This window comes from Hemiscyllium ocellatum, chromosome 21, assembly GCF_020745735.1.
Source record: "Hemiscyllium ocellatum isolate sHemOce1 chromosome 21, sHemOce1.pat.X.cur, whole genome shotgun sequence".
NCBI lineage: Eukaryota > Metazoa > Chordata > Chondrichthyes > Orectolobiformes > Hemiscylliidae > Hemiscyllium > Hemiscyllium ocellatum.
Window position 1 is genome coordinate 61,348,354 of NC_083421.1, and position 13,868 is coordinate 61,362,221.

At 43.4% G+C, this 13,868-nt stretch overlaps 1 protein-coding gene across 8 annotated transcripts in view; it reads right to left on the reverse strand.

Annotated features, from left to right (window-relative positions):
- The window catches only part of prrc2b (proline-rich coiled-coil 2B), an 84,660-nt gene that overhangs the window by 43,214 nt on the left and 27,578 nt on the right, over positions 1–13,868 (reverse strand). For 5 of the 8 annotated variants that reach the window (XR_009645827.1, XM_060841574.1, XM_060841572.1 and 2 more), the window contains exons 12-18: positions 8,795–9,143; positions 8,201–8,287; positions 7,655–7,833; positions 5,839–6,076; positions 4,538–4,760; positions 1,838–3,985; positions 414–637 (exon numbers count right to left, since the gene is read on the reverse strand). Coding sequence is in view for 7 of the 8 variants with exons in the window: in XM_060841574.1 (XP_060697557.1) it covers positions 414–637; positions 1,838–3,985; positions 4,538–4,760; positions 5,839–6,076; positions 7,655–7,833; positions 8,201–8,287; positions 8,795–9,143 (3,448 nt within the window). In the remaining variant the exon portion in view is untranslated. The remainder of the gene's footprint in view (positions 1–413; positions 638–1,837; positions 3,986–4,537; positions 4,761–5,838; positions 6,077–7,654; positions 7,834–8,200; positions 8,288–8,794; positions 9,144–13,868) is intronic. The other 3 variants (XM_060841571.1, XM_060841570.1, XM_060841573.1) reach the window with 3 other exon arrangements.

Here is a 13,868-nt window from a genome sequence, read left to right on the forward strand (position 1 = left end):
TTTTGCAATCAACAGCACTTGAAACAGTGAGGTGGTCACACTGCGTGCTGAGGGAGCTTGTTTTGTACAAACTCGCTGCTGCATTTCTTACATTACAAGTGACCAAACTTCAAAAACAATTTATTGCCTATGAAGCACTTCAGAAATTTCTGAAGTCATTAAAGGCACTGCATAAAACGCAAGTTATTCCTTTTATTCACTCATGCCAAAGTAAATATTTGTGATCTCTCTGGAAACTGAAATGAAGTTATATGTAAAAATCATCGGATTATTGCTCTGGATGAATCAACAGCAGAATTGAAAATAAGATTCAATCTCAAGAGCACCGTTAAACTGCTCTGAAATCAAAAGCACAATGCAAGTCTCTACCTTTAATATCAAATTTATTTAAATATAAATTGATCTGAACTTACTTGCATAATTATTTAAATCAAATTGAGCTAAAGCATCAGTCTTTTCTTTTGTCTTTTTTACGCCAGGTTTCACATCCTTTTCCTTCTTTTTATTTGATACATCCTTCATTGCATTTTGGACAGCCACTGGATCATGGGGAATGACTCGATCTACACAGTACACCGTGTTGACATTCCCTCCATTCACTGCTACTTGATCACAATGTTGTTCTTCTACATACCTGCTTGAGAAATGGAACAATCACTGGCTCCAACAATTCAACACGAAATGTCCCATTCTGCAATCATCAGTATTGCCACTCTCACTCAAACATAGTTATATCAAGTTACTTATGCTCGAAACGTCGAATTCTCTATTCCTGAGATGCTGCCTAACCTGCTGTGCTTTGACCAGCAACACATTTGCAGCTGTGATCTCCAGCATCTGCAGACCTCATTTTTTACTCCAAGTTAAAAATCACACAACACCAGGTGAGAGTCCAACTGGGTTATTTCAAAGCACTAGCTTTCGGAGTGCTGCTCCTTCATCAGGTGGTTGGAGCGGCGCTCTGAAAGCTAGTGTGCTTCCAATTAAACCTGTTGGACTATAACCTGGTGTTGTGAGATTTTTAACTTTGTACACCCCCGTCCAACACCAGCATCTCCAAATCATTAGTTATATCATCTTCTCACGGACTGACTGCTTGGCCCTTTCTCTTCTGGTTGTGCATAAAGATAAAGCAAAAAGGCCAGCAGGAGGACTGTACAGTCTCAAACCCACAGCTGTGTTAGTCAATGGAACGTAACATGGGAATGAAGCAGCGAATGAGGCTATATTTTGCAGCCTCCTACTATTTAGGATGAGGGAGAAAGCAATGAAGAACCATCACAAAGTAACTCGTGCTTTATGAAAATGGGGGGAAGAAAATCTGTAATAATATAATTACTGTTACTTTCTTATTGAAGAACATTAGCAATTTGGACTGAATCAAAGAGAGCCATTATAAAGTTGTTACGTCTATGTTGCAAATCTGAAATTATGTTATTCTTGTGTCTTTAAACAGACTCCACTTTCAAGATTATAATAGGCGACACTAAAGGAGGATAGACTGAAATAGTCCTTGCTTTACATAATAAAGGTAAAGTTGTCACAATCTTGTCAGTCCCTAGGGCTACTCTCTCATTAGAGAGAGACTCTTAGAAATGGTTTAAGCCGAGGGTCACCTAGTTTCAAATGAGGGGAGAGGTTGGGAAGGAGAATCTTTTCATCAATGAGTGAATGGAACCCATGCTGTCAGCATCACTCAGGCATTGCAAACCAGCTGTCCAACCGAGCTAATGGACTCCTCCATTAGTTAATAACCACAGATATCAGGGCTGGGTACCACTAAGCAGAGCAACACTAAACATTTAGCCTCTGCCTATCAAACTTCCACATTATATACCTTTTGTTCCTTGATGGCTGCCCAACTGCCTTTTCATTCCTTGAACCAGTCCCATTAGTTTTTGGAGTTTTCCCACCATAGCCTGGATGCGTCCTGCGGTTTTGCCTATCAATTGGACGCTGGCTGGAGAAACTGCGCTTAGCTAACTCTTTCCTCTGTCCCAGGCTACTCTCTGGCACGTCCACTTCAGGCGGTAGGTTGTTCTGGCATATTCTATTCTCTCGGTCTCGTTTCTCTGTAAAGTCGCTGCTTTCGGAAGCAGTTTCCCACTCCTCATTAGCTTGGTCAGATGAATTTTGATTAGACAGATCTGGTGACTTATTGCCAGCTACAAGAGAAGCCATTTCCTGATCATCAGTCCTTGCAGTCATATTAGATATGCCATGGTCTGCAGGAACAGCTACTTCACTTTTCACTTCAGTGGCTGCGTCTTTTTCTTGTTTGAGGCGCCTGAATCTTGGAGGTTTGTCCTGCCTGGGAGGGCGTCTCCTCCTTGGGGGCATATCCATCGATCGCTCTCTTTTGGGTGGTTGATCATCTACAGCCGAGTTTCCAGAAAGCAGAGTTTTGTCTCTGACTCCATTTTCCTCCCCAGTATTCTCAAGTGCCACTTCCAAAGGCCTGTTCAGCACTTTCGTAGATTCCTTTAGAGGCTGCCTTTTGGACAACAACATGCACGTGGAAACATCACCATTTAGCTGATAAGTACCATTTACCTTGCACACGCCGCCTCTATTTTGTCTGGAGGACATCCCTCGAGAGGCAAAGTTACGCCCTCGCCCAGGGTTGCTCAAGCGAGGTGGCAGTGCCCTCTCAAACACTTTGGGGGGCCCTCTTTCATCCTCCACTTCACCAACAATTGGCCCATCAGATGGTATCCTCTTGGATTTCTTGACAGAGTCTTTAAACATATTTTTCCCCTCTCTGTCTGAATATACTATATCACTGGTGCCTTCACTGCCAGTTCCAGATCCCCGCTGTCTCCGTCGTTTTGGTATATCTTCATATTCAGACCCCTCACTGCGTGTCTCGCTAGCATTTCGACGGCGGGAAGAGCTCTTTTGGCCGTCATCTAAAGGATTACTGTAGTCCTTTGGAGTCTGACGAGTTCCTCTGCTCAAGTTGTTGTACAAACCTCTGGCGTCTCCAACCCGGCCATAAAAATCTCCTCTCCCTCTGCCCCTCCCTCGTCCTTGGCTCCTACTACTCAAGTTATGTTCATCATCTTCAACCCAGTTCCTTCTCTGTGGTGGAGGAAAATCAACGCAATCTTTATTCACTGGTCTTACCTCCCATGCCTTATTTTCCTTTTTCTGCAGTTTCTCCATTTCCCATTCAAATTTAGCTGAAGGCACTGGGAGGGTCGTCATTTCAGGTCTAACATTCGATAAGGAAGAGGTTTGTGATGATGACACCATTCCCCCATTGGTTTTCAGCATTTTGTTCTCAGTCTTGGTTTGTTCTGCCTTAGTGTGACTGTTCTTCAGAACAGATTCCAACTTTACTTTTTCCGTTTCTTCAGCCTTCTCAGTCTTGAGGTCTTTAAGTACTGGTTTCTTAATCGGTCCAGATCTTCTACCTGTCATTTTTCCAACAGTCTCACGACGATCAATGTGATTTCCTTTCAGTGGTTCCCACTGGGGTGCAGGTTTAGATTCCCTCTTTGGTAGATTATCAGTTTGCCATATTTCTGCTCTAAAACCTTTCTCCTCTCTGGTCTCTTCATGATCATTCATCTTGGGGCTTGGGGGTTCTTTCTGGTGCACATAATCCCAGGTGTGAGACACCAGTTCCTCAACATTTTCATCAGGTTTTGAGGACTCAATATTGTCCTTCAACAGGGACCCATTCAGCCTGACCTGCTCATTTTCAGATGTGAAAAGTTCTTTATGAAGTATCTGAGAACTTGTCTGATGCTGGAAAAAAACATCCCGGCCTAATACTGACGACACATTTGAAGATACATCAGGCCTTCGGTCTTTTAGTAGTTCAGTCTGTGGCTCCAAACAAACCATATTCAACAATTTGTCAGTTGGTGCAGCCCTGTAATCATCTATCTGCTCCTCAAATGGATCCCGCTGTATCTTCATGGCTTGCTGGGAAATGGAATCTGCCCTCACAGCAGGTGGAGTGGGAAGCCTTTCGTCCCTGCAATAAAGAAAGGTTGTTATTGAATGCATCGTAAAACACTGGGGAACACCACAGCAGATTTCTGTAAACTGCAGGGAGAAGTTGCTGATCAGAATCACTTCTGTAAATTGTTCAAATCAACTGGACAGATGGAAGTACCCCAAAGACTCTGTACATGGAACACAGAACTGTACAACACAGGAACAGGCACTCTGCCCAAGATGCTGTGCCAAACAAGACACCAAATTAAACTAATCCCTTCTGCCTATTCTTGGTCCATACCACTCCATTTCTTGCAGTATCCCCACATTTTATGCTCAGAAAAAGACTGATCTAATCTCATTCCATTTTAAAGCTATTTTAAGGATAAGGATCAAGCAAACAGAGTATGTATCATATATATTTAGCCGCATTCTGGTAGATTACTGTCCTCAGGTCATTAGTGGTCACACACATACAAAATTTCATACTTATTGCTTCTACTGTGGTTCACACCATAAAGACCTTTAGTGGCCTGTTATCAATGCTAACGGGGCACCTATGGTGATCCTTTAAAGGCAAGAAACTCACCTGACATTTCTGTCTTTGGCACCATTATCCTCTTGCGATCTCTGAGAGGTTAACATAAATGTTCTGTTTGGAGGTGGTGGATAGTCCTCTTGACCCCAGCTGAATTGTGGTTCTGTAGGTGGAGTTCTTCTCTCCTGTAGCAGAATGGGAGACCGGTCATGCTGCTCTGGCCCTGAAGTCGCACTGTCTGAGCGATCTGGGCGCATTACAGGCTTCATTATTCCTACAAGAAATAAATCATCCTTAGGTCAGCATAAACAATGTACCTTTAACAGAAAATTATTAGCACATTTTGCCACCTGCCACAATGGCATTTGAACCCATGTCCCTACAGCATTAGTCGGGTCTCAATTACTATTTAATTGACAATACCAGTAAGCCACTGCTTCCCCTAAACAAGCTAGTTAACAACTGATGCACAGTGCATGGAACCACAAATGACATCTCACTTTGCTTATTATGCCATTTATCCTCTGATTTTATGGTTTCATAAATTCCCATGAAGTCCAAACTGATTTTTGTACTCCTCTGTTTGAGTCAGTAGGTGACAGATAACAAACACCTGTTATGATTGGATGAAGGTAAGAGAAGGCAGACAAATAGTGATCTTGTGCTCGTGCATTGTGGGTCTGGAAACTGGAATGCAAGTTTTTTTTAGATTAGATTACTTACAGTGTGGAAACTGGCCCTTCGGCCCAACAAGTCCACACCAACCCGCCGAAGCGCAACCCACCCATACCCCCACACCTACCCCCTACCTAACACTACGGGCAATTTAGCATGGCCAATTCACCTGACCCGCACATCTTTGGATTGTGGGAGGAAACCGGAGTACCCGGAGGAAACCCACGCAGACACGGGGAGAACGTGCAAACTCCACACAGTCAGTTGCCTGAGTCAGGAATTGAACCCGGGTCTCAGGCGCTGTGAGACAGCAGTGCTAACCACTGTGCCACCGTGCCGCCCACTGTCAACTACCCCAACTGCAGATGACTCGTAGATTATGCAGCACACAATCCAAATACAACTCTACCCATTAGTTATCGCCCCTGCAGATCTCAGTGACAGCATTTGGTGCATTACAATCAGTAATAAAGAACTTTGGAAATTTCAGTATTCACCACATTAATTCAGCAAAGATCACAGAAATATGATCAAGAATGAATGAACGATTATTTCTACTCGACGTTCTAATGGGCTGCAAGTAACATTCATGCTGACAATGCACAGATCAGATTCCTTTTGAAGGAGAAAACACCTACACTATTCTGTTACTATAATCTATTCCAACATCAGTTTACCAGAGGGATGAACACCTGATGGGTAGAAGTCAATTGGTGGCCTTCCTGGGCTCAGTCGAGGATCCATGTATGAAGGCATCATCATCCAACGAGGGTCATAGCCAAGCATTTGTGGTGGTGGTGGGCCAACTGGGCTGGCATAGATGTGCCTCTGTGAATGGGAATGAGGAGGTGCAACAGATGGTGTCATGACAGGTCCCTGTTGCTGTTGCCGTTGCTGCATCTTTAACAGCTGCTCCTGGTTAGGGCACAAGCAGGAAGTAATACAAACAATACAGGTTTAGACAAGTTTAAAATCATGATCCTTCCATCTTACGGGATTCTCTTTCTTCCCAACAAAGACTTGCAAAACTTTTTTGGATAAAACAGAAAATTAAACTCCCATCCCATCCCAGCAAATACAGGGTTGGAAAATTTAACTGACACAACTACCAAGTCTTTCAATTCTGGCTTGCTGTTTCTAAAGGATTTTGCTTGCTTTGCTACTTAATCCAGTCATCTTCCCAAAATCATGCATCGTGCACATAAGCAAACAGAAGCCTAATAAGAATGAAAGAGGAACAGAAGCTTAGGGGACTATTGGTTCTTAGCAGATTATTCTTTTGCTCAAATCAACTTCACCACAAACCTTGAGCTTAGTGAGCAGTGCTTCCCTCTCTGCTCGATCTGCGCCATAGGAGCTGAACTACTTTTGGGTCTCCAAGTCGCAAAAAGGACATTTTTAAAACAAGACTTTCATCGGAAGCACATCTTTCAGCAAATGCAAATCCGAATCTAAATCCAACATGTTTGTTCATAAAACTTCTGTAGGGCAGAGGCACGTTTAAAAAAGGTTTGTTTTCACAGCTTCACCTAGGCCTTAATTCATAATTATGCCGCCCCTTAGCAGTGCTAACCACTGAGCCACCAGGTCATTCCTGGCCCGAAACGTCGAATTTCCTGTTCCTTGGATGCTGCCTAACCTGCTGTGCTTTAACCAGCAACACATTTTCAGCTTAATTCATAATTAGGCAACTTGACAAAAAAAGATGCAAGGGGGTTTGTCATTCAACTTCTCGACTAATATCACAAGTGAATACTTCACATCAGCAACCCACTTAAAATTAAATTATTCCAAAACATATTAGCTAATACTTCTTTTTTGCAAATTTGTTTTTAATGAGTAGACGACTACTACTACTACACCTAATAAGCAGGAAGAAATTATGGTAAGCTGTACAGACCGTTGGTAAAGCCACACCTAGAGAAATGCACTCAGATCTCAACACTACAGCTTAGAGGTAGTATAACAGCTTTGAAGAAAGAGAAACATAGATATGCTATTAAGGCCAGGTCTCGAAGGGTTACATTGCGAGGAGAGATTAAATAAATCAGTTATGTTCTCTGCAAGTTAAAAGATTATGAGGTGGTTAGATTGAAACTTTCAAGACATCACTTGGAATTGCTAAATTAGAGAGGGAGGGAAACTATTTTTGCTGGTCAGGAAATTGAAGGCCAGGGATATAGTCAAAACTGGATCCCAACAGCCAAACCTGCCAGGAGTGAGGTTAAGAACTTGTATACATTATAGGAATTTGAAACTCTGACACAAATAGGAGTTGACTTTAGGCCAAATGTATAATTTTAAATCCAAGGCTTGTTCGGTTAACAGAAGTCTACCCATATATTAAGGGCAAAGGTGGAGGTCAGTCAGAGACTGGCCTGACCTGACTGAACTGTTGAATAGATTCAAGGTGTTAAGAGAATACGTCCATTCCGACTACCAGCAAGTTATGACGATAAAAGTACTGAACACCTCTGCTCTACTGGCAGTTACCTGCTGTTGTCGTTGGAACCTAGGTGGCAGAGACTTGTGGAACTTGCTGTAGTTTTGAACAGGCAGTACTGGCTCATTTCCTTGCCTGCTATTTTCTTCATCACTTGCTGCAATCCCTGCAGCAACTTCTTTTTTCACCTTATCCTCAACAGGAAGCTCCACAGGCAGCTCAGACTTTTCTGAAATTCATTATGATAGAAAATCAACAGTCGTTCAGCAGATTTCACACTCCAGACATAAGTATGTTCAAATCATGAAAGGTAGAAATGGAGAAAATATGCCTTAAATATGACACAGGTATTCCTTCCTAAAACCAAGTTCTTTCTCCCCGGCCAAAGAAAATATGTCAATACTACGTATATTAAACACAGTCTTATTTTTCACTGACTCCCCAACTCCTGGCAACCTCTTCTTCCTGCCTTTAACTTTCCCCATATTCTTTCTGACTCTGGGCTACAGTGTGTCACAACAACTTCTATCCATATCCCAGCTCTATGCTTTCCTAAATCTGTTCACTTCGTTGCCACCTTTTCAAAATCTACCCACCGATTGCACCATCAGTCATCCTCCTCAACTTTGCCGTTTCCTGCTCAGGCATCTGCTCCCCTGACAAGTACCTTGGGACATTTCCCCCTGCAAAATATAATGCATAAAACAAGTATCTGTGACTCTGGCCAGACATATCTGAGGTTTGCTTTCAGCATTAACATATTTCACACAAAGTAAACACCCATAACGGCAGGGTTGGGTCTCCAATGAACTACAAGAAAGGTGATGTAGATCAATCTGCGATTTTGTACCTATTCCCATGCAAGTCGCTCTCAATTTTCTCCAGATTAATTAATGGTTGATTCACTTAGTCAGAATTGCAATGTGTGTTGCACTTTCATTTAAGCTAAGTTACCATTTTGATCCAGTAACTCAAACTTGCTCAAAAGTGAAAGCTCAGTTTAACTGTACAATAAAAAGGAACTGCAAGATTTGATGATCACAACATATTTTACACAACTTTAAGAACCAACAAGGCTGAATAAGATTATTTCCAACAACCAGTCAGTAAAACCATTCGATTTCATTCGGGTATGGTTATGTTGTCAATCAAATAAGAAAATCTTTCAAATCCAGAACTGCCATTGGTACCTTTTGGTAAATTCTGCTTGTTGTCAATGTAGGGTTTCTGCTGTGCAGACAGGGGCATAGAGTCCTTGCTCTCCTTAGGTTCACCATCATCCTTTTTCCGACCATCAAATTTAACAGAGTTCTCTATCACTCCACGTTTTTGATCAAGTTTCTTCAGTTTCTCAGCACAGGCAGCTAGTCGCTCTTCCTGGGCTCGTCGTTCCTCCTCCTCACGCCTTCTCCTGACACGTTCCAATGCCTCAGAGCGTTCACTGGTGCCAGGATTTGGCCGCTGTCGCCATACTTCATCTTTCTCAACATGAGTGTCTGCCCATCTATTAACACCCGCTAGTTTTTGGAAGACTCCAGCCTGAAGATAAGGGAAACATTTAAACTGAAGATTTACAATGCTCAATAATTCGTTTTCCATTTAAACCTTGCTTGGCCCACTCTAAATCCCATTCCTACACCATTCAAACTCATGCTTCAACAGCTCATGACAAAAAAGGTTTGAATCCAAACACTTATTTCTTTAACCTTTCTGGATGAGCTGCTGTTGTTACAAAATCAGTGACCAATTTCATTCTAGATTATGCATATAGATAAGCAGCAATTCTTCACCAAGAATGGTAGGAAATCTGATTTATGGTCAGGGATATTTAGGAGAAAAAGTGGTTCAAAATATGCAAGAGCAAATTGAAGATTGCAAGAGCAAATTGAAGATAGCCAGAGTGACCTCACTCAAGGTTGGAATCTGCCTGCCGGTTAGTCACAGATTTTCTGGCATTGCACTTCCCTGGGTCAGGAAGTAATACACACATTATTTTATCCTTCCATCACATCCATTCTATAAACATTCTGAAATAAGACTGCTATGTATATGCACATCTAATCATGATGATCTACTTAAATGTGTAGAATGTGATGCTAAACCTTGTACATCATTCATCACACCTCAGTTAGAGTATTGTGTCTGTTACTAGCTCCACACTATCAAGGACTTGGAGCAGGTTCTTATGCAAGAACAAACATAAAATGCGAAGAAATAGAAGCAAGTGTAAACCATAGCACCCCGGAGTCTATTTTCCAGATTTAACACATGACTAACCTTCTGCCTTCATTCTTCAGCCCCTTGTTTCCCACATCTCTGGGTCTCACACCCAAAATTCTAATTATCCCAGCCTTGATTACATTTAACCCTGTAATACCCACAATCTGAATTCAGTTACGTGGAAAGACTGGAGAAGCTGGGGTCATTCTCATTAGAACAGAAAGATTAAGAGGAGATTTTATCATGAATGACTTTTTATTGAGAACCTAAAAAAAACTATTTCAATTGGCAGGAGATTTAACAATCAGGGCACCTAGATTTAGAATAATTCATTCAATAAACAAAGGGGAGAAAAGGAGGATTCTGTTTTCAAACAGACTGAGTTGAGATAATTCAGAAAGCACTACCTAAAAAGACATCAGCAGTTACTGCAATTCTAAATACTTGTAAACAAAAAATAAATGGACGGTCATGAGGGAACAGCCGGAAGGAGCACCAAGTAGAGAGGCAAAGAGGAGATTTACTGGGTTAGCAGAGATGAAAGTCTTCATTGCATGTGGAAAGAAGGTGGCAGGACGGAAATCCAGGGGCACAAATTTAAGGAAAAAGGTTTTTTATTATTGCAGCAATTTGTTACAATTTGAAACGTGCACTGCCTGAAAGGCTGGTGGAAACAGACTTAGCATTATTTTCAAGATGGAACTGGAAATGCATTTTACTTGGAAAGGAGAAATTTGCTGGGGCAAGTACCACATTTGAATAGCACTATGGGCGGCACGGTGGCACAGTAGTGGGCGGCACGGTGGCGCAGTGGTTAGCACTGCTGCCTCACAGCGCCTGTAGACCCGGGTTCAATTCCCGACTCAGGCGACTGACTGTGTGGAGTTTGCACGTTCTCCCGGTGTCTGCGTGGGTTTCCTCCGGGTGCTCCGGTTTCCTCCCACAGTCCAAAGATGTGCGGGTCTGGTGAATTGGCCATGCTAAATTGCCCGTAGTGTTAGGTAAGGGGTAAATGGAGGGGTATGGGTGGGTTGCGCTTCGGCGGGTCGGTGTGGACTTGTTGGGCCGAAGGGACTGTTTCCACACTGTAAGTCTAATCTAATCTAATCTATTCAAAAAGTTGCAAAGTCACAATGGACCAAACACCTCTTTCAGTGCTATATGATTATAGGACTCTCGCGGGATTGCAGCACATTTCTTTTCCAGCAGCAGTTGGGAGTGGGAGGAGTGGCAGCAAGAACCAGAGGCCCAACAGGAAGGGAAATTTTAAATGATTTAAAAGCTTACCTCGTGTACAGCAGAGCGCACACTGAGCAGAAGTGGACACGGGACTGCTGGGTAAATGAGGCTTTATATTTGGGTGGGTTACTTTACCCGAAACACTACTCGGGCAGTGTCTCCCAGCCGTCCTCCTCTAACCAAAAAAAAGGTTCTGTGCTCTGGATTGGTAAGATGACTAGTTTCTTTTTTTCTTAGTTTTTCAGCAGTCTTGTTGGGAATTCAGGACAGTGGGGATGGGGGTTAGGGCAGTTGAATGTTCCTCCTGCAGAATGTGGGAGGTAAGGGTCGCCAATAGTGTCCCTGTTGACTGCATCAGTGGGAAGTACACCCAACTCCAGCTCCTCAAAAGCCACATTAGGGAACTGGAGCTGGATGAACTTCGGATCATTCAGGAGGCAGAGGGGGCTACTGAGCAGAGTTAAGGGAGGTAGTCATACCTCATGTAAAAGAAGAAGGTACATGGGTTACAGTCAGGGATGGAAAGGGAATCGGTAGACAGGGCAGGGATCCCCTGTGCTGTTCCCCTCAACAAGCATACTGTTTTGGATACTGTTGATGGGGGGGTGGGGGGGGGGGGGGGGTGCGCGCGATTTACTATGGACAAGCAATGGGGCACAGGTCTCTGGCAGAGTCTGTCCCTGTTGCTCAGAGGATAGGGGTAAGAGGAGCAGAGCTTTAGTACTGAGGACTCCATAGTTAGGGGGACAGAAAGGAGGTTCAGTGGGAACGAGAGAGACTCACGTTTGGCGTGTTGCCTCCCAGGTGCCAGGGTTCATGATGTCTCCGATCGTGTTTTCGAGATACTCGTGGGGGAGGGGAAGCAGCCCCAAGTCATGGTCCACATAGGCACCAATGACATAGGTAGGAAAAGAGATAGGGATTTAAGATAGAAATTCAGGGAGCTAGGGTGGAAGCTTAGAGCTAGAACAAACAGAGTTGTCGTCTCTGGTTTGTTGCATGTGCCATGTGCCAGTGAGGTGAGAGGAGTTGAACACATGGCTACAGGGATGGAGCATGAGGGAGGGTTTCGGATTCCTAGATAATTGGGGGTCATTCTGGGGTAGGTGGAACCTCTGCAAACAGGATGGGCTTCACCTGAACCGGAGAGGTGCCAATATCCTGGGATGGGGGAAATTTGCTAATGCTCTTCAGGTGGGTTTAAACACATTCGGCAGGGGGATGGGAACCAAAATTGCAGTTCAAGTATACGGGAGGTTGAGAGGAGTGAGGTCAGAACTAAAATTTCAAGATCACAAGAAGGCACCAGCAAGCAACAAATTGGCTTGAAGTGTGTCTACTTCAACGCCAGGAGCATCCAGAGTTAAGGTGGGTGAACTTGCAGCAGGTTTATGCCCAAAACGTCGATTCTCCTACTCCTCGGATGTTTTTCCAGCATCACATTTTTCAACTCTGGTCTCCAGCATCTGCAGTCCTCACTTTCTCCTTATGCTGCGGATCCTTGTTATGTGTGTCAGGCAGGGAGGAAGTTGTCAAGCAAGGGGGCTGTGGTTTGCTGAGGACGTTGAATCTCTTGTCAAGGGGAAGAAGGCGGCTTATGTTAGACTGAGATGTGAAGGCTCAGTTAGGGCACTTGAGAGTTACAAGTTAGCCAAGAAAGACCGAAAGAGAGATAAGAAGAGCCAGGAGGGGACATGAGAAGTTGTTGGTGAATAAGATCAAGGAAAACCCTCACGCTTTCTCTAGGTATTTCAGGAGTAAAAGAATGACTAGAGTAAGATTAAAGTTAATCAAGGATAGTAGTGGAAATTTGCGCATGGACTCAGAGAAGAGAGGGGAAGTGCTAAATGAATACTTTTGTCAGTATTCACACTAGAAAAAAAATGTGATCAAGAAGAATACTGAGATACAGGCTACTAGATGGGTTTGAGGTGCATAAGGAGGAGGTGTTAGCAATTCTGGAAAGTGTAAAAATAGATAAGTCCCCTGGGCTAGATGGGATTTATCCTAGGATTCTCTGGGAAGTCTCTGGGAATAGGGTGACTTAGCGGTTTGCATCAAAAATTGGCCAGCTGAAAGAAGACAAAGGGTGGTGGTTGATGGGAAATATTCATCCTGGAGTTCAGTTACTAGTGGGGTACCGCAAGGATCTGTTCTGATTCCACTGTTGTTTGTCATTTTTATAAATGACCTGTATAAGGACAAAGAAGGATGGATTAGTAAATTTGTGGATGGCACCAAGGTCAGTACAGTTGTGGATAGTCATGAAGGATATTGTAGGTTACAGAGACGTAGATAAGCTGCAGAGCTGGGCTGAGAGCTGGCAAATGGAGCTTAATGTGGAAAAGCGTGAGGTGATTCACTTTGGAAGGAGTAACAGGAATGCAGAGTACTGGGCTAAAGGTAACATTCTTGGTAGTGACTACGAGCAGAGATATCTCGGTGTCCAGATCCTTGAGAGTTGCCACCTAGATTGATAGGGTTAAAGAGGCATACGGTATACTAGCTTTTACTGGTAGAGGGATTGACTTTCGGAATCACGAGATTATGCTGCAGCTTCCAAAACTCTGGTTCGGACACATGTGGAGTAGTGTGTAGTTCGGGTCACAGCATTATAGGAAGGATGTGGAAATGGTTCAGAGGTAATTTACTAGGACATTGGCTGGTATGGAGGGAAGATCTTATGAGGAAAGGGTTAGTGTCTTGAGGCTGTTTTCGTTAGAAGAGAAGGTTGAGAGGTTACTTAATTGAGACATACAAGATAATCAGAGGGTTAGATCAGGTGAACGGTGAGAGCCTTTTTCC